At 34.3% G+C, this 19,220-nt stretch overlaps 1 protein-coding gene and 1 pseudogene across 5 annotated transcripts; one reads left to right on the top strand and one right to left on the bottom strand.

Moving 5' to 3' along the window:
* The first annotated feature begins 3,482 nt into the window (after nt 1-3,482).
* LOC139785427 (uncharacterized protein F21D5.5-like) lies at nt 3,483-8,260 on the top strand. 5 transcript variants are annotated; one of them, XR_011721940.1, is made up of 7 exons: nt 3,483-4,064; nt 4,656-5,063; nt 5,183-5,341; nt 6,219-6,480; nt 6,574-6,635; nt 6,724-6,857; nt 6,938-8,260. XR_011721940.1 is itself a non-coding variant. In XM_071724590.1 (7 exons), exons 4-6 carry the CDS (start codon nt 6,208-6,210, stop codon nt 6,725-6,727), a joined length of 339 nt encoding a protein of 112 aa, XP_071580691.1. In that variant the 5' UTR covers nt 3,668-4,064; nt 4,656-5,063; nt 5,183-5,341; nt 6,185-6,207; the 3' UTR covers nt 6,728-6,857; nt 6,938-8,260. The 5 variants fall into 5 exon arrangements, 4 of the variants coding, with proteins under 4 accessions (XP_071580691.1, XP_071580690.1, XP_071580689.1 ...); XM_071724590.1 differs by having other exon boundaries at nt 3,668-4,064; nt 6,185-6,480; XM_071724589.1 differs by having other exon boundaries at nt 3,671-4,064; nt 4,731-5,063; nt 6,199-6,480.
* Nucleotides 8,261-12,631: 4,371 nt separating this feature from the next.
* On the bottom strand, nt 12,632-13,835 carry LOC139785426 (uncharacterized; annotated as a pseudogene).
* Between the last annotated feature and the right edge of the window lie 5,385 nt (nt 13,836-19,220).

Here is a 19,220-nt window from a genome sequence, read left to right as displayed (position 1 = left end):
AATTATGGTTAAAGTAGTCTTATGGAATGCTCGCGGTATTGGAAACAAGAAATATGAATTTGATTCACATATTAAGCAATTTGATATCGCCGTTATAACTGAAACAAAGGTATATGATCTTAAAAAATTTCAAATATCAGGTTACAATATAGTAGGGAAGGAAAGTAAAGGTAGTAGTGGAGGTATTATTATCGCTATTAGTAAGAGAATAGAATTCGAAGTAATTAAAGAGTGGTATATTGGTTCAGAAAATTTCGATACTTGTGGTATTAGGATACACAATTCCAAGGTGAAATTCAATCTTATAGCTGTCTATAGGAGACCAAACGGTAGGGAAGCTCCTAAGGTCTGGTCCAATCTACTCAATTTTGATAAGAAAGGAGTCGGTTCAATCATAATGGGGGATTTTAACGCCCGTAATATCTTATGGAATTGCAACGATACAGATTTCAATGGGGATAACTTACAGGTAAAATTCTTCAACCAGGGATTTTTATGTGTAAATCAAGATACGTTATCTAGGTTAAATTATAGTAATCAAGCACCCTCTAATTTAGACTTAATTTTCGCGGATAATAAAATAATTGATTACATTAATTATGAGCAATTGGAAGACGCTTGGGAGTCAGACCATTTTCCATTAAAAATAGATATAGATGTTGAAGTCATAGTTTTTAAAAAAAACCACTAATAGATTGTCAACAAAGAATACGGACTGGGTATTATATCAGAAAATAATGGAAAAAAATATGGAGGAGCTAGAAAGAAGCATGATAGGTAAAGACTTTCAAACAAGGTACTCCTTATTTACTGACAAAATGAAGAGAGCGGTGAATATAGCGTCAGGTAGGAAAGATACCTATGTAAGAAATATAAATCTAGAAACAAAACAGAGAAAATCGACTAAACAACAAGTAAGATGGTGGGATTCGGAATGTACAAAAGCTATAGAAATGCGAAAAGAGAAATTGAAGATATTCAAGAAGCTTCAAACTTTTCATTCATTTATAGATTACAAAAAGCAGGTAGCCTTGACGAGAAAAGTACTTAAGAAAAAAAAGAGAGAAAATTTTAAAAATTTTTGTAATAGTATTAATAGATTCACTAGTATATCTTACGTTTGGAATACAATGAGAACTTTTAAAAAAGCTAGAAGTAGAATAAGTTGGAATAAGTGGCAGTTAGGCGATAGAGAAAAGGTCATAAGAGAAGAGATAGATAAATTGTCAGCTTCTGGAGTATCTTGGAGGGCATTAGAGGATGATACATATAATAGAGAGGAAACAGAATTGGATTCGCTATTTTCAGTGGCAGAATTGTATAGGGCATTAGGGATGATTAAAAAAGATTTAGCTCCTGGCAGGGATAGTATAGATTACAAAATGATAAGGAATTTACCAGAAAATGCCTTGCAATGTTTACTACGATTGTTTAACGATATCTGGATAGGATCAGGCTTTCCTCAAGAGTGGAGAGAGTATCAAGTTTTATTTATCGATAAAGTGAACAAAAATAAAGTTAGGCCGATATCATTATCATCATGTATGGGTAAATTAATGGAGCAACTTGTAAACGAAAGACTCATATGGTGGGCGGAGAAAGAAGAAAAATTACATTCCATGCAAAATGGTTTCCGAAGAGGTAGATCATGTACTGAAAACCTTGTGAAGATCACCTCGGACATCAGGACAGCCTTACTCAATGGGGAATATGTATTAGCGGCATTTCTTGATGTGGCATCAGCGTATGACAACGTTGTTTTTCATATATTAAAAGCTAAGCTGAGAAAGATGAAATGCCCTGGCAGGATCTTTAAATTCATTAATACCTGGCTGGACGAGAGGGAAGTCGAGTATATTATAAATAATAGAGAAACTCTGAAAAGGATATCAAGGAAGGGCCTTCCTCAAGGAGCTGTCTTGAGTCCCATTCTGTATGCTTTGAATACTAACGACATCACTGTGGACGTGGATACAGACGTAATGGAATTGGAATTCGCCGATGATATCGCAGTCTATAGGATGGATCTTGATAGGGAACTTAATAGGAGGAAGATCGAAGAAGCTGTTAACATTATAGCAAGCAATCTTGAACTAATAGGATTGGATTTAGAGCCCAGAAAAACAACTTTGGTGGAATTTTCTAAAAGTGGCTTTGTAGACGATACCTTCATCACAGTAAAAGGCGTGGTAATACCTAACAAAGAAGAATCTAGATTCCTTGGAGTTCGTATGGATAACCAGCTGAAATTTACAAGTCACATTCAAGATGTAAGAGCCAGAATAGAAAAAGCCAATTCCATTTTAAAATATTTAAATAGTGTTACCAGGGGAGCGGATTGCATTACAGCACTTATGCTATATAAAAGTTTAGTAAGATCGGTTTCAGACTACGGATGCTTTGTATATGCCCCTACCAGCAGCACCTTGAGATTGAAACTCGAAAGAGGACAGTTTTTGGGATTAAGAACCGCGATGGGTTTTAGGAACAGTACACCCACAAATGTGTTAGTAGCAGAGGCCAAAGTGGATTTATTAAGCGAAAGAGCTATGATGTTAGCCAAGAATTTCTGTTCTAAGATTATCAAATACGGCAATCCAGAAATTAAAAAGAGTATAAGTAATCTAAGTAAGAAAGAAATGATGCATAGATTACGATTTCCACAGAAAAAGAAAAGCATAATCTCATTAGCGTGGGATAGAGTCAACTTACTAGCGAAAGATATGGGTCAACCAATGAATAATTACGAAGTATGGGATATGAAGTACGAAGATCTTACGGAAGATATAACAATAGAGTTGGAAATAGGACGGTCTCATAGTGTTAGAAGAAAAGAAAAAGAAAGAAGAAATGTAGAAGATATGAGGTATAGGAAAAAAGATCTGGACTTTATTAAGGAATTCTGCGATGTACACAAGTTGGACAACCCCCTGGTCATCTACACGGATGGCTCAAGATCTGAGGATATGGTATCGACAGGAGCCAGCGTGGTTTTTGAAGAGAATGATCACGCTTTTTATGTTAGCCTTCCGAGGTTGTGCTCATCATTTTCAGCGGAAGCCTTTGCAATAGCTACTGCGTTAAAAAAATTGGAAAAGGATCAAGAACAAGGAGAGAGAAATAGCAAGCATATATTAATTTTGTCGGACTGTCAGAGTGTACTAAAAGCCATAAAAAACAATAGGCTAGATGTATATAAGAGTAGTTATATATTAGACATCAGAAGACGACACTTTAGGTTAAAAACTAAATTCGGTTGGACAATTATCTATGGATGGATTCCAGCTCATAGAGGATATACGGGAAACGAGATTGCGGATAGTTTAGCGAAAGTAGGTGCGTCAGAAGTTGCGGAGACAAACATCCCTGTTCCAATATCTGATTTAAGAAGCATATTTAAGGAAGAAGCCTGGAACAACACACAGGATATACTAGTTAGCGAAAGTCTATACAAAGGCAAAGATTATTTTCGGGATTTTTATGACAGAGATAAAAAGCAGCCTTGGTTTAAAAGAATTAAAGCGGAGAGATATTTTTATTCTTTCATCAACCGTATAAGAGCGAATCACTACAACTTAAATGAGTCTTTGGCCAGGAAGAACTACATAGATTCCTCTAGATGCGACTGTGGATACGAAAGGGAAGACATAAATCACGTGATATGGCAGTGTAGTAGATATGATGTGGAAAGGGAAGTGATGAACGAGGAATTGGTAAAACGTGACATCTTTGGAGCAGAGGACATAGTAGAATTGATTAAGAGAGAAGACTGGTCTAAAATTGGAGTAATATTCAACTTCATAAAGCAGATCGGGAGAATTATATAACGACTCGTTACAACGAGTTTTGCAAAACAGGATCACATAGATGGAAGATAATACCAATCAATACTAAACTACGCTATATAGCCCAAAGGTGGGGCTGAAGGCGTCTACGACTCCAACCGGAGTTGATAACCTCAAAAAAAAAAAAAAAAAAATAGTGTCCCACGTCAAGTACGCGCGGAGCGAGACCGACCGTGACTTTTTACGCGACGCGACGATTAATATTTTTTCTCATTCAAGGTAATTGTTTTATTTACATGTAATTATCCTATTATTATACGACGCGAAGCGAAACCGCACCGTGACTCTTTTACGCTACTAAGTGCATGTGACAGGAATTATAATAGTTTACAACTCTTGATAAGTCAAAGAATAATAGTTTACGTTTACGTGAGTATTACTTCTGTAGTAACTTATACGAACGATATCATCGTAGTTACAATAAAATCTCCCGTTTATGCGGAGGAATTATCGTATCGTTCGTAAGTTACTACAGAATTAAGTAACGTTCGCGTAAACGTAGTATAGGTTAGATTACCGATTTCTTACAAAATTTTACATAAAACGCGAGATTCACTTATGGGAGCTTTCCAGCAAGCGACACAAGTCGACACAGGTATCGTTTTGTCTTTGTTACTCATTGTCAAAAAAGAAAGATAGAACGACGTTTATGTCGGCTTGTGTCACTTGCTGGAAAGCTCCATATGTATGCAAGTTTAACGCCTATTGAGTTAATATGAAATAATTTTCCTAAATGTAATAAAAATAACACGATGTTATATATGCGGTTTGCCGTGATTATATACATATATACATGTGATTTCTGCCCAGTGCTCTGAATGTTATGTGATTTTCGCCCAGTGCTCTGAATGTCATCTAGTCATACATATCATGCTTTGATACAAGGAACGTGAAAAAGAGCAGGAAAAGAAAAGCACAAACAGAAGAGACAGATTCAAGCTTTGTCTTTTAATCTGGATGAAGACAATGCCGAAAAATCTCCGCAGTCAGAAAATGAGCAATCTGATGGCCTCGCGATTAAGAAGATTAAGAAAAATCCAGATGTAGATACAAGTTTCTTGCCAGATAGGGAAAGGAAGGAGGAGGAAAATAAACTTAAGGAAGAATTGAGGCAAGAATGGGCTAGAAAGCAGAACGCGTTGAAGGAAGAAGAAATTGAGATCACATTCAGTTATTGGGATGGATCTGGCTATCGTCGGAGTGTTATAATGAAGAAAGGTGAATGTCTCAGTGATTTAGAGAATTTTTAAGTTATTAAAATACTCCAGTGTCACTTTTGGAGTAACATTGGCGTGATATATAATGTTCTATTGCATAAATTAAATTTTCACATACAGGTAATTCTATCTATCAGCTTCTTCAGAGATGTTTAGAAGTTCTGAAGCGTGAATTCAGCGAGCTTAAAACAGTAATGGTAGATCAGTTAATGTATGTCAAGGAGGATCTTTCTTATATTACCGCACCATTATACGTTTTACGATTTTATTGTAACTAAGGTAAAGATACTAAGTGATAAAACTTATGAAGCAATATCACAATGTTGGCATGTTATTTTAATGTATGTAATATTGCGATTAGGCACGAGGAAAAAGCGAACCTCTGTTCACATTTGACGTTCACGATGATATTCGTGTTATGCACGATGCTTCTGTCGAAACCGAGGAATCACATGCCGGAAAAATTTTACTTAGGTATTTATCATTAAAAAAATACTTTGTATAATTCTCTTTTATGTTATTTCTCATAAGATCATGGTACGAGAGGAACAAACACATTTTTCCAGCGAGTAGATGGGAACCTTTTGATCCAACGAAAAGTTATGACAAGTATACAGTATCGGATAAAAATAGGAAGAAAGATAAAATCTGATAAACTTAGATTCAACGAATTGTCCAATTTCGTTTAAAGGATTCAGATTCAAATTCATTCAGTTATGTGATAATATTTAATTCATTTACTCGATTATGTAGCTCTACTAAATTACAGTCCTTTGAATCTAAATCCTTTAAACGAAATTGGACAATTTGTTGAATCTAAGTTTATCAGATTTTATCTTTCTTCCTATTTTTATCCGATACTGTATACTTGTCATAACTTTTCGTTGGATCAAAAGGTTCCCATCTACTCGCTGGAAAAATGTGTTTGTTCCTCTCGTACCATGATCTTATGAGAAATAACATAAAAGAGAATTATACAAAGTATTTTTTTAATGATAAATACCTAAGTAAAATTTTTCCGGCATGTGATTCCTCGGTTTCGACAGAAGCATCGTGCATAACACGAATATCATTGTGAACGTCAAATGTGAACAGAGGCCCGCTCTTTCCTCGTGCTTATAGATATCCATTAACAGGTGGTACTTATGGTCGGCAGTCCAGACTCCGGAAAATCGCATTTTGCAAAGAATTATCTGAAGGAATACGGATACGTCAACAGAGACACTTTAGGCAGCTGGCAGAAGTGCATTGCTGCAGTCCAACAATACTTGAATCAAGGAAAAAGTATAGTTATAGACAATACCAATCCTGATCCAGCTTCGAGAAAGAGATATATTGAGATAGCCAAGAAGCGCAATGTCTCGGTCAGATGTTTCGTCATGACGACAAGTATAGAACACGCGAAACGTAATAATAAGGTAATCGAAAATTAACATTAACCGTCATCGTGTGAAAGAATCGTATGAAGTAATGTTTCCGAAAATTCTAATCGATTTATTATTATATTACAGTTTCGCGAGTTGACTGATCCAAGCCACATTTCAATCAACGAGATTATTATCAACTCCTACGTGTAAGTAGATTTTAGATATATACATCTCTACACTCAAAATTATTTATCTTTGGATATGTAATTATACTTTGATGTTACTCTTTTGCAGGTAAATGGTCGACAGAAGCTTACAATGTGGTACAAAATTGTTCCTCAAAGGGAGTTGCTGCCCAAACTCAGATTGAAGGTCGCATTCAAACTAATATTTATGCAAATATTTATTTTATGATACAAAATTATGAGGTAAGTAGTTATTATTATCCAATCTTCGAGAATCTCTTTGCAGATGCGCAAATTAATTGAAATTAATTGATTTTTTAAAGCTAATTTCCCTTACTGAAGAACTGGTAATGAACGGACATGCTGAACAAGTAGGCATGGGACCAGATGAATGAAGCCAGAAACACTTGAATCCATCTGTACATAAGAGTTGTCAAGAAACTCTACAATTTTCACGCATAATCCGCGATTCTTAGTCAGTATGGACTGGAGTTTAATACAATCGCCATTGATGATCCCCTTTAATCGCGTCAAAATTGATTATTTCGCTTTTTGAGTTCGTTCTTTACTCATGTTGTAAAATAGTTTTCCGATTGTGTAGAATATTTTTATTTAGAAAGAAATTTATAAAGATTGTTATATTGATCGTAGAGTAGAGAAAACAATAAAACTTAACATTTTACAAAGTAGTGTTACATTTAAACTAGAACATTGTATCGAATAACTCAGACGAATTAGGAAATTCGTTTCTACGTGACTCATGTCTATTTCTGATTGGGGACGATTCGAGAACTCATTGAAATAATTTAATTTTTTTCACGTTTAAATTTAGGTCACCGTAGATTAAACTTGTTACATTAGAAGTTATTGTTAAATGGCGCATTTTATTTAATATTCCGCACTTCACTGTTGTGGCATAAAATTATTTTATGTTTCAAAAGATGGAGACTAAGCTTTCGGATTAATCCAGATGTACGCATATATACTGTATATATTTGATTAATTGTTTACTTAGATATCGATGATTCTTGCGCGATATGCTAATACATATTTTTCTATGCAAGATTTCAATGCAGTAGAAACTAGTTAACTGAGAAAAAGAGTCTATAAATGATTCGTAACTCGTGCAATTGCGCTCAACTGGAAACGTTTGGCAGTTATGAAATGTTAATATTTAATATTGTTGTTAAACATAATATAGAAATATTTTTCTAGGAAATGTATACAAGTAAGGTTACAATCATTAAATCGCTCACAGTGCTCACGTACATAACTTTGTCGCGCGCTGCGATTAACTCAATTTATTATAATTTATTATAATTTTTTAACAAAGCGAAAATATAGCGCAATGAACATCGTTACGTAATAATCATTCGTAATTCATTTTCGTGTATATAATAATTTTCGTGTATATAATATGTAGCTGACCGCAATCTTTGACTCTATTCAAATTTTGTACAACACTTCATTTAGCATTGTATTAATCATTAAGTAGCTTTGAGTACATTTAGTAGCTTTTGTATATTCGTCAGTTTAATCCTTGAAGTTATTAAGACTTGCATGAATTTTTACCGCAAGTCCTCTTACATCTTTTATACGTCTTCTGTAAAATATATAAAAATATATCATAACTGAATTAACTCGCATATCTTGGTCTGTCTTTTTTTTCTCCATTGCTTAACTTCTATTCGCCTCCCGACTTGACGTATACGCTACTATACTCGTCCAAGACGTTATTCGCGACATTTACAAGCTCTCTGTCTTTCTCTTCAATCGCTCTAAAAAAAATGTGTCGTCTTGAAGTGATTGATCTCCCTAAAGGATTTAAAAGTTACGCTTTGCGAAGACATAAGATATACGTTAGCTGGAAAATCGATTCACAGCGGGATTAGAAAAAGACGGAATGTTATGCGGTCGGTTCTTCAACAGTATAACGGGTGAACGTTTCGCGACTAGGTTAATCCACTTGCATATCGGTCATTGCGATCTCGCTCTTGTACATACTTGACTCATCGTCATGAGACTAGCTCCATTGTTCGCGAAGATACTTTTCTCTTGTTCTCTCTTCTGCTACCCTAAGGCGCGCGCGCGCGCGTGTGTGTGTGTGTGTGTGTGTGTGTGTGTGTGTGTGTGTTGTGTGTGTGTGTGTGTGTGTGTGTGTGTGTGTGTGTGTGTGTGTCTGTGTGTGTGTGTGTCAAACGTTTTAACTATTATTAACAACTTCAGACACATTACATTTTTATTTTTAAGTAGTAATTTTTTTCTGTGGTATACATATGTATAGCATTAACAAGGTGTACAACTAAAAAGGTTACAGATTATTATTTTTAAAAAACTAAGCAAAATATTAAATTGTTGTTTTCTTTAGAAATAATAGTCCGTAACACCTTTAGCTTCACACCTTGTACATACTGTTTATAAGATTATAAGATATATTGTTTATAAGATTAAGATGCGTAACACTACAAAAAGGCGTGATATCCGTACAAAATTACCTTTTTTAAAAAAAGGTAAAAAAGGCGCCAAGTACACGCATAGTAGTGTATATGTATTATGTTGTTACCTCGAAAAAAACAAAGTGGTAGTATAATACCTCCAAATAGCTTTACCCTGTACATACTGTTTATAAAATGCGTAATACTACAAAAAGGCGTGATATCCGTACAAAATTACCTTTCTTAAAAAAAAGGTAAAGAAAGGCGCCAAGTACACGTATAGTAGTGTATATGTTGTTACCTCGAAAAAAAAAGAAAGTGGTAGTATTATACCTCGAAACAACCTAAGTAACAAGTGGTAGACGTACTCTTTGTATCTCGAAAAATCTCGAAAAAATCTAAGCAGTAGTATCTTTATTTCCAAAAAATTATAACCCAAGTGATACACATGACAAAATTATGTTACCTTATCAAAGAAGAGTCGCGCTTCAAGTGATCTATTACAATTACAAAAAAGAAATGATATCTCTTTAAATTACAGCGCCAATTACAGAGAGAACATATATATTGCCTCAAAAAATAATTGTTGCACTACTTTGAAAAATCTTTACATGGTGTCAATTAGAAAAAGAATGTATGATAACAATTTTATAAGATTAAAAAATTTTATTTAAATTTAACAAGGGAATACAAGATATTTAAATACAAAGTTTACATGTGTATTTTTTAGTGGTCACAAAGAATTACAGAGGAACAGTACAAAATAAAAATATTTTATTAAAATATTTAATCCAACGAGGGAATACAAGGTATTTAAATACAAAGTTTATATATGTATTTTTCAATAGAATAAAAGATTTAATCACAAAGAATTACAGAGATAGTAAAAAATAAAAATATTTTATTAAAATACATAAATTTTTCTTGTAAAAAAACTTGGCGCTGCTAGACCTGGAAATTTTAAATAAACAAATAAACTTATCCTATACTTAATTATAAGCCGCATTATTCGCCGTCGTCACGCACACCCATATCACTCGCTCGCACATACACACCACGCTGATAATTATTTTGTTACTTCCGTCGCATTCTTCTATGAATTATTTTTATTTATTGTTATCCTTATTTATTTAAAATTTCGAGGTCTAGCAGCGCCAAGTTTTTTTACAAGAAAAATTTATGTATTTTAATAAAATATTTTTATTTTTTACTATCTCTGTAATTCTTTGTGATTAAATCTTTTATTCTATTGAAAAATACATATATAAACTTTGTATTTAAATACCTTGTATTCCCTCGTTGGATTAAATATTTTAATAAAATATTTTTATTTTGTACTGTTCCTCTGTAATTCTTTGTGACCACTAAAAAATACACATGTAAACTTTGTATTTAAATATCTTGTATTCCCTTGTTAAATTTAAATAAAATTTTTTAATCTTATAAAATTGTTATCATACATTCTTTTTCTAATTGACACCATGTAAAGATTTTTCAAAGTAGTGCAACAATTATTTTTTGAGGCAATATATATGTTCTCTCTGTAATTGGCGCTGTAATTTAAAGAGATATCATTTCTTTTTTGTAATTGTAATAGATCACTTGAAGCGCGACTCTTCTTTGATAAGGTAACATAATTTTGTCATGTGTATCACTTGGGTTATAATTTTTTGGAAATAAAGATACTACTGCTTAGATTTTTTCGAGATTTTTCGAGATACAAAGAGTACGTCTACCACTTGTTACTTAGGTTGTTTCGAGGTATAATACTACCACTTTCTTTTTTTTTCGAGGTCAGTGAATAACGACAAAATGATTGACATATATCTCGATATTTTATAAGAAAAGATTAAGTTTACAATAAATAACGTCGCCCATCGATTTGCCAACTCGAGATTCGGAGAATCGCGAGATCTGAAATATGTGCCAGCATAGCCGGCACTGGCATAGCGACGTCATAGCACAAGAGAGAAGGAGACAACGATCGTGTTCTGTCCTTCTTTGCGCCGAGCGTACACGGACAGAGGAGCGTGGCATTAGTGTGCGTGGCTATCCCTTGCGCAGCCTTGCCGGCGCATCCCCTCCACACGCTGTAGCATGCTGGTCGGTCTGCACAGCGGCATCACTGCTCCGAGCCCGCCGATAAATCAGCTAACTCAGAAGTAATATAGGAATAAAGATTACTCCGAGCCCGCCGATAAATCAGCTAACTCAGAAGTAATATAATAGAGATTTCTCCGAGCCCGCCGATAAATCAGCTAACTCAGAAGTAATATAGGAATAGAGATTACTCCGAGCCCGCCGATAAATCAGCTAACTCAGAAGTAATATAATAGAGATTACTCCGAGCCCGCCGATAAATCAGCTAACTCAGGAGTAATATAATAGAGATTACTCCGAGCCCGCCGATAAATCAGCTAACTCAGAAGTAATATAGAAAAGGTGTTTGGAGGGTTAGAAGGATTAATGTTTAAGGATTATGGATTAATGTTTAACCGAGAGAACTTCTGGACACACAAAAAATGGGGATAAATAAATGAAGTGTATATACGACTTACTACTTGACGCTGGTTGGATTGAGAGTAGAAATAGCCGGAACCGATGATCCTCGGGCCCTCAGCGAACACTCGTAATTTGAACGCGCACAACTCAACTTGGAAGTCTGACTGTAGGGTTCGAGGAGACCGAAGTTCAGGAGATGAAGATGAAGAAAAAAAAATGAGGCTGAGTGCTCCAATGTCGGAATTTATATAGGAAAGTTAAAGGGATGGAAGGGATGAATTTCGTGTGGGATGTATCAGGTTTTCATTTGGAGGACTCCGGGTTGGAGAGATGCTTCTAATTTTTGTTTAAAGGATTTCTCGTTGGCGGGATGTTTTTAATTTGGGTTAAAAGGATTTTCCATTGGGTGGGTTGGTCTTCACCCAAGAGGTGGATTCTTCAGTTTTCGTCTATCCTAGAAAGCTAGAGACGGTTATCGGTTTTTCCGGCTGTTCATTGGTGAGTCTCCTCGTAAGGCCCCCACTGTCTTGTTGGGGGTGCAACCCAGCGATTCTTCCAGTGACTAATTTGTTTTCGACTATCGCCGATTTCTCTTTTTATTAGAGTCCCTTATTTATCTCGCGACCCTGCTCGAATTACTGACAGACGATCCATATCCTTCTAATCTTAAGTGCAATTTTATTGGAGTTTTATTGCTAAGTGCAAACAGAAACTTCCGCCACGTGCTCTCAAGATTTCTAAAACCACGTGTTAGATTTCGTTTCTGCTTGCCGGAGCATCGCGCGGGCAATTTGAGCTAGTCGCATAATATAATCCAGATCCCCATCAACCCCTGTCTGGAAATAAGGCCCCTTTTACGCGTCGTGTCGCCGGGTTTATTGTTATGGGCCCGATAAGGTTCATGAGAATCTGGTCACCATATGCCCCGTCCGTCAGTAATTTGTCATCTAGAGGGCTGCTTTTAGTTGCCCAACCAAATAGGTGGTTGATCGTAAAAAGGGAATGTGAAGAGATCGATGCTCACTCGCCGATCGATAACCGTCCGTGCTCAGTTTACTCATCCCTACCTTAAGGGATATCTTAAGCGCTTAATAGGAATTTCTGCGAAAAAGGGAAATCGTGGAGTTCGCAGAACGTAACAAAATCTAAATTTAATTTTTCGTTTAAACGTGCACGTAACAAGGCGGAAACATTTTTGCGAAAACATACTGAAGAAATATTTTTGTTTGGAATTGAATCAGCTTCAATAAATGCATGTTTTAAAAAGGATATACACGGGTAAGTTAACGAAGGTTTCTCTCGTACATATTCTCTATGAACTAATTGCATATATTCTTCACGTGTTGTATCTATTGTTAAAAGACTCTGTTTACACGCTAGACAATTTTTGAATTGTTTCAAAGACAAAGTCTTTTTTGCAATCCAGCCAGCAACATACACTTGACTATTTCTATTTGATGAGATTTTATGCATTATTGTTTTATGCGTAATTTGAGATGATTCTAGAGAATCTTCTTCTACTATTTGTTTTGTAGTGTTTACATGAGAAACGTTTTTCACAAATTGTTTAAATGTAAATAACAAATCACCGTCATTTTTATTTTCACAGTTAAAGTCCATAGACCCTTTCGAAGTCAAATTATTAATTAATAATGTTTTGTACGATCCACAGAATTGGCTACAAGAAGGATTAATATTTCTACGTCCATGGCTACGAATCATACCAAAAAAATTTTCTAATGGGTCTTGATTAATATTTTTTGTCTTTAAGAACTGTATGCCTGCGTTATTTACTTTTTTCTATATGTTTTGAAAACCACGTAGAGTAAAAATCCAATTTTTTAAAGATGGTATGCACCTAACCGATCCTTTAGTTTTGGGATCTACATACCGCATATGAGACAGTTTTTTAATAGCATATGGCCAAAAATCGTGATGTTTGCTTTTTTTTTACTGCAACGCGTAAAGAAGTCTCCGGACGCAAAGTATGTGCGTCGACAGAATCAAACACTTTGTTAAAAAAATATAATGCGATCGTTGTATCATATCTTTCCTTGTTTGGCATTTGTAGGGGACCAATCTGCGACTCAACAAATCCTCCTGCAAAGATATATAAAATACATATAAATATATATATATATATATATATAGCATAATGTTGTTGACATTTTTACCTAAATAATATCTAAAAATGATGTTGTACTTACTATATAGAACAGCGAGTGCTTATCAGAACAGCGTGGGATGTTTGTCTCTTCATCGTACCGCAGCTTGTTTTGATCATTATAACACGACCATGTACTTTTACTGACTTTTAGTGAATATACACTAATTTTTGCAGCGTAAAATCACTAGTAGTTTACGTTTTCTACTGATAACAACTAAGATAGTTAATATACATGTTACTTGTATTTAAAAAATTTGTTTATATACAAAGATATGGAACTTATGTACATAAAATTCAATAGAAAGTATGTTTCTTGAACTCTTTATTTTGATAAATTGCTAAACAAATTACAGTTTTATAACTAATTAACTTCCATATATTAATATTAGAAATATATTAGGAATTAGAAATGTATATTAATTCTCTTACATAAAAGAAATTACTTAACTTAAGTGACAACGTTGAGAATTCAGATCGTAATAAAAAGAAATAATGAAGATTCTATGATTTTAGAACATAAAAATCTTTAAAAACTTTAGTATTTTGAATTATTCAATATCAGAAAACATATTGATTAAAGAAAAATAATTTTGTTTATCATGTTAATCAAGAATCTTACATAGGTTGGGTAATATAAGAAAAAAATATAATAAAAAAATACTATATTATAAGCTTCAAAACTTCTGAGGCATTTAAATGGCTTGCGGATTCATCTCTTCGGGATCTTTTTGTTGTCTGTTAAGCCTTTGACCACCTTGGCGAAACGATTTTTTTGTGATATCTTCAAACTCTTTGTTTGTGAATTGATGTTGAGCCAAAATTGTTGCTGAATGAATTAAATGTAAATTAAATTTTATATTTTGTAAATATAAAAATATATTTTACTTTGTAAATATAAAAAAATATATATTTTACCTTGTATTGCCATTAAAATAGAGTTTAAGCTACTGATTTTAAAATGATTACGTAATCCTTTCCAGGACGATTGTTTAGCAACTTCATTGGAAAATATAGTTCGATATATACGAATTAAATTTTCCTTAGCGGATCTTCCGCCTATGCGAGATATACACAGCATCTTTAGAAATATAACGTAACGTTAATATAATTTCTATCATTTTATTTAGATAAAAATTACATTTAAGTAACTAAATTCCTAGTTAAACTTACAAATTTGTTGTACTCATCTGCATTTTGTGATAAACGGTTTTCAAAATCTGTGATTTCATCAATACTTTTAAGCGGAAGAGATTGTTGCATATTTAATATATCAAAATCAGCAGGTGCTTCAGGCTTATGTTGATTAATTTGTTTTTCTACTTCTTTTAAACGAGCCTCCAGATCTTGTATTCGTACTGAAACAGTAGCTAGAGCCGTATATACTTTTTGGAAATGTTCTGAAAAATTATAAGTAATATTGAGTAAACAGTGAGATAATAAGATTATAAGGCAAACAATAAACACCATACCTTCCATTTTCTTGGACATTTCTATCATTAAGTTATGTAATTCCTGTATGCCTAGAAACATAAAAGAGGTATTAGAATAATCACAATAACCATTAATAAGAACTATAATTTTTAATAAAAAATGCTTTATTATAGAGATAATACAAGTAAATAGAATAAATAAACTAAAATAAACTATTACTTTTGTTCGATACTAAAGTTCCTTCAAGGATGTCAAAATCCACATTGTCAGTTGAAAAATTCAAAACATTTGAGAGTTTGTTGACTGAGACATCTTTATTTGTAAGATCTGGCTGGTTTGGTATAACTGAGACATCTTCATTTGTAAGAGCTGACTGATTTGGTATAACTGAGACATTTTTATCTGTAAGATTTGGCGGATTTGGTATAACTGATGCTAAATCAGAATCAGTATCAGACTCAGAAGCAATAGGTTTTTGCAACTGTTTTCTGCATGACGTACGTGACTTCTTCTTTATTTCATTTATATTACTATCATCGCTTGACGAATAGTTCATTGCCTTCTGTCTAGCTTGATCTAATGAATCTTGATTGGGACAAAACCGCAATTTACACAAGTTAGGGGAGACCGGGGCAAATCGTGACATTTTTTGGTTTTGAATTTTTTCTGAGATAAGTATTTGAGATAAAAATACGTTTTAGCCGGTTTTTTCATCGTGCAACCTTCTAGTTTTCAAAAAATATTTATTTGTGTCTTTTCATCACATTACTTTTAAAGTAGAACACGAAATGCCTCACTCTGTCTCGTGTCACGAATTGCCCCAATACCGGGGTAAATCGTGACAAGGCACGGGGCAATTCGTGACAATTCTTCTTTCAACGGGTTTCAATATCCGAATTCGTCCTATTTTCATGATTTATATCAAAACGTACACTTACTCACTCAAAAAAGGTTTTTATTAATCAAATTGTACATTAAATGGAATAGGAAGGGCAAAAAATCGTTAGGCTTCGCTTTCGTCGTCTTCCGAACTGCGAGTAACGACCTTTCTCGGGCGTCCACGTCCTCTGCAAGCTGGCTGTTTCTTGGGGAGCTTGATCCTTATATTCTTTTTTTTATTTTGTACTCTTTCGTCATTTTCGTCAACAAGTGCATCGAGTTCATTAGCGTCAGTCAAAATTGCACTTCTCTTTCGTTTTTGTCCTCTTGTCGTGACTTTCCTTTTGCCCGCTTTTGGAAACGATCGAAGGGATTGTTTGAGGCCCTTGACACATCATTTTCAGTTGAGGTACCTGGCTGTGGTTGGTCATCTCCATTCCATCCTCGATCAGTGACTTGACCGGGTAAAAAATCGATTTCACCAAAAACGTCAGGATTAAAAGGAAAGAAAAAGGAAATTAATTATATTAATTTTGCATATTCTGATTCTGTTTCTGATATTAATATCTCAATTAAACCACTCCAATTTTTGAACACTAGAAATACTAATCCGCTTGATTACATTAATGACAAGTGGTTTTTGAATTTTTCCAACATTGACATTCCCACTGAAGTTTCATCCTTACTACAACTTGGAGATAAATTTAGTTTACCGGTCTCTATTAATAAGAAAAAAGCCATACATGAGTTCATTAAGGACTTGGAAAATAATGATGGCAAATACAAAATTGACAATAAAATCAGAATACGCAATGTGGCGATTCCTCAATTCTCCAACTTATTACAAAAAAGACCACTCGTCACATTGATTGAACGTAGTCTCATTGCGAGGTATAACTCTGCTTGCCAATTTCAAAGAAACAATCCGGATGTTATTTTCACAAGAGCCGATAAAGGGAATGTTACGGTAGCTTTAGACAAAAAAGAATATATTCAAAAAATGGAATTGTTACTTAGTGACAAAAATACGTATGAAATTGTCAAAAGAAATCCATCTGCAAAAATAGAAAGGGAGTTAAATGCCTTGATAAAAAAGTGGCTACAGAAGGAATATATTTCTAAGAATCAATATTTTTTCTTACATTCCAGCGATTCTACACTTCCAAAAGCTTATGGTCTCCCAAAGATTCACAAAAAGAACGTTCCATTTAGAATAATAGTCTCATCTGTCAACACGGCACTATATAATTTAGCAGCTTTTTTGCAAAAAATTTTAGCTGATAGTTTACCAAAACCAAAGAGCCACGTCGATAACAGTTTTGAATTATGTACTGACCTATCGAAAATAAATGTGCAGAAATCGGAGATTTTAATCTCACTGGACGCGGTTTCGTTATTTACGAACGTACCTTCTGAGTTGGTCGTGGAAGGTTTAAAAAAGAGATGGAAGTTTATAAAAGAAAAAACAAGGTTATCTCGCGCTGAGTTTATTACTGCAGTCCAATTTGTTTTGGCTTCCACTTTTTTCACGTTTAATGGTGTCACATATAAGCAGACTTTTGGATCTCCAATGGGCTCCCCTTTGTCCCCGACATTGGCCGACATTGTCATGGAGGATTTGGAGGAGAGTGTTCTGAGTGCATTGGACATCCATTTGTCGTTTTATAAACGTTATGTGGATGATATTATTATGAAGATTCCGAGGGATAGCGTTCAAGATGTTCTGGATCACTTTAATGGTTATCATGATAGACTTAATTTTACAATCGAATACGAGAATAATGGCCGTCTTAGCTTTTTGGATTTGATGTTGATTGTAAAGGGAAACACAATTATAACAGATTGGTTCCATAAAGAAACGTTTTCTGGTAGGCTACTGTCCTTCTTTTCTAATCATCCGATTCAACATAAAATAGGAACAATTTATAGTTTAGTGGACAGAGGAATTATGCTATCACATCCTAGCTTTTATAAGAAAAATTTAAATTTTGTCATCAAAGTATTGCTTGGTAATGGGTATCCCATTGATTTGATTTTTTTACATATTAATAAGAGACTGAGGAAACTTCAGTCGATTAAGCATAACAATACGAGTGATGATTCCGAAAATGCAGGGAAAAAAAGTTTTATTGTTATTCCGTATTTGGGGCACACTTCCGAAATCATCGCTTCAGCAATCGATAAATCTGAAAATTCGGTGGGATATCGCATTCTTAACAATCTTAGTAGCATCATTAAGGTCCATAAGGATAAGAACGCCCATTTTTCTAATAATGACGTAGTTTATAAAATATGTTGTAAAAATTGTGATGCCTCTTATGTCGGTCAAACAAAAAGGCAGCTGCAAACTAGACTAAAGGAACATAAAAACAATATAAGATTAGATGATTCAAAGCATTCTGTTGTTTCGGAACATTCTACTAAATTTAATCATTCGTTTGACTGGGATAATACGCGCATTCTGGAAGTTGAGCATAATTACAAAAAGAGATTAACCGCAGAAATGATACATATTAAAGAGCAGATTAATGGTATAAATTTAAATAAAGACACGGAACTGCTAAACGATGCTTATTTTGACATCTTGAATCGATTATCTTGAACGTTGGGTTAATAACAAAGATTTATGTTTTCGTGTCCTTGTAATGTGGGTATCGTCTCAGTCGTCCGCTATCTCTCACGATGAACACACGTTTTGCGAGACGTTGTAATGAATTCACCCCGGCTCTTTGTTTCATCGACTACTTATGTGAGTCAATTGTGGCTAAGCTCGTTTTAAATCAAAAGTTCTTTTCGGTCTTATGTGAATTCTATTTTTAACATAGTTGTCACTGAGATGGTTGTGAGACAAGGAATTTACATCCATATGAGTTTTGATGGACGAATAAGGGACATACAGCGGGAGAAGCGACCGACTCAGTGCGTGGATTGACGAATAATTGACACTTCTGACTTCAATATGACTAAGGCCCAGTTTCACAAGTGTCGGTTAACTTTTAACCTTAGATTAACTCACTCTTCGTCTTTTTCTAAGGGGGACGTTAGAAGGAGACCAAGAGTGAGTTAATCTAAGATTAAAAGTTAACCGACACTTGTGAAACTGGCCCTAACTGTCCGATTGCTTTGGTGAGACCGGATTAATGCAAATTGTGGCGTCGTAATGAGTTGATTCGTTGTACTCTTAGAATAATG

The sequence above is a fragment of the Temnothorax nylanderi genome, unplaced genomic scaffold, assembly GCF_030848795.1.
Source record: "Temnothorax nylanderi isolate EJ_2023f unplaced genomic scaffold, tnyl_v1.0 TNYL_tig0798_pilon, whole genome shotgun sequence".
NCBI lineage: Eukaryota > Metazoa > Arthropoda > Insecta > Hymenoptera > Formicidae > Temnothorax > Temnothorax nylanderi.
Note: the sequence above shows the minus strand (reverse complement) of the source record. Positions and strands in the feature narration are given on the sequence as shown.

Coding starts and splice junctions, on each gene's coding strand:
- LOC139785427 (XM_071724589.1), top strand. CDS start 5,276: ATGTCAAGGAGGATCTTTCTTATATTACCGCACCATTATACGTTTTAC. Junction 5,342..6,198: donor ACGATTTTATTGTAACTAAG/GTAAAGATACTA, acceptor ATCCATTAACAG/GTGGTACTTATGGTCGGCAG. Junction 6,481..6,573: donor ACGCGAAACGTAATAATAAG/GTAATCGAAAAT, acceptor ATTATATTACAG/TTTCGCGAGTTGACTGATCC.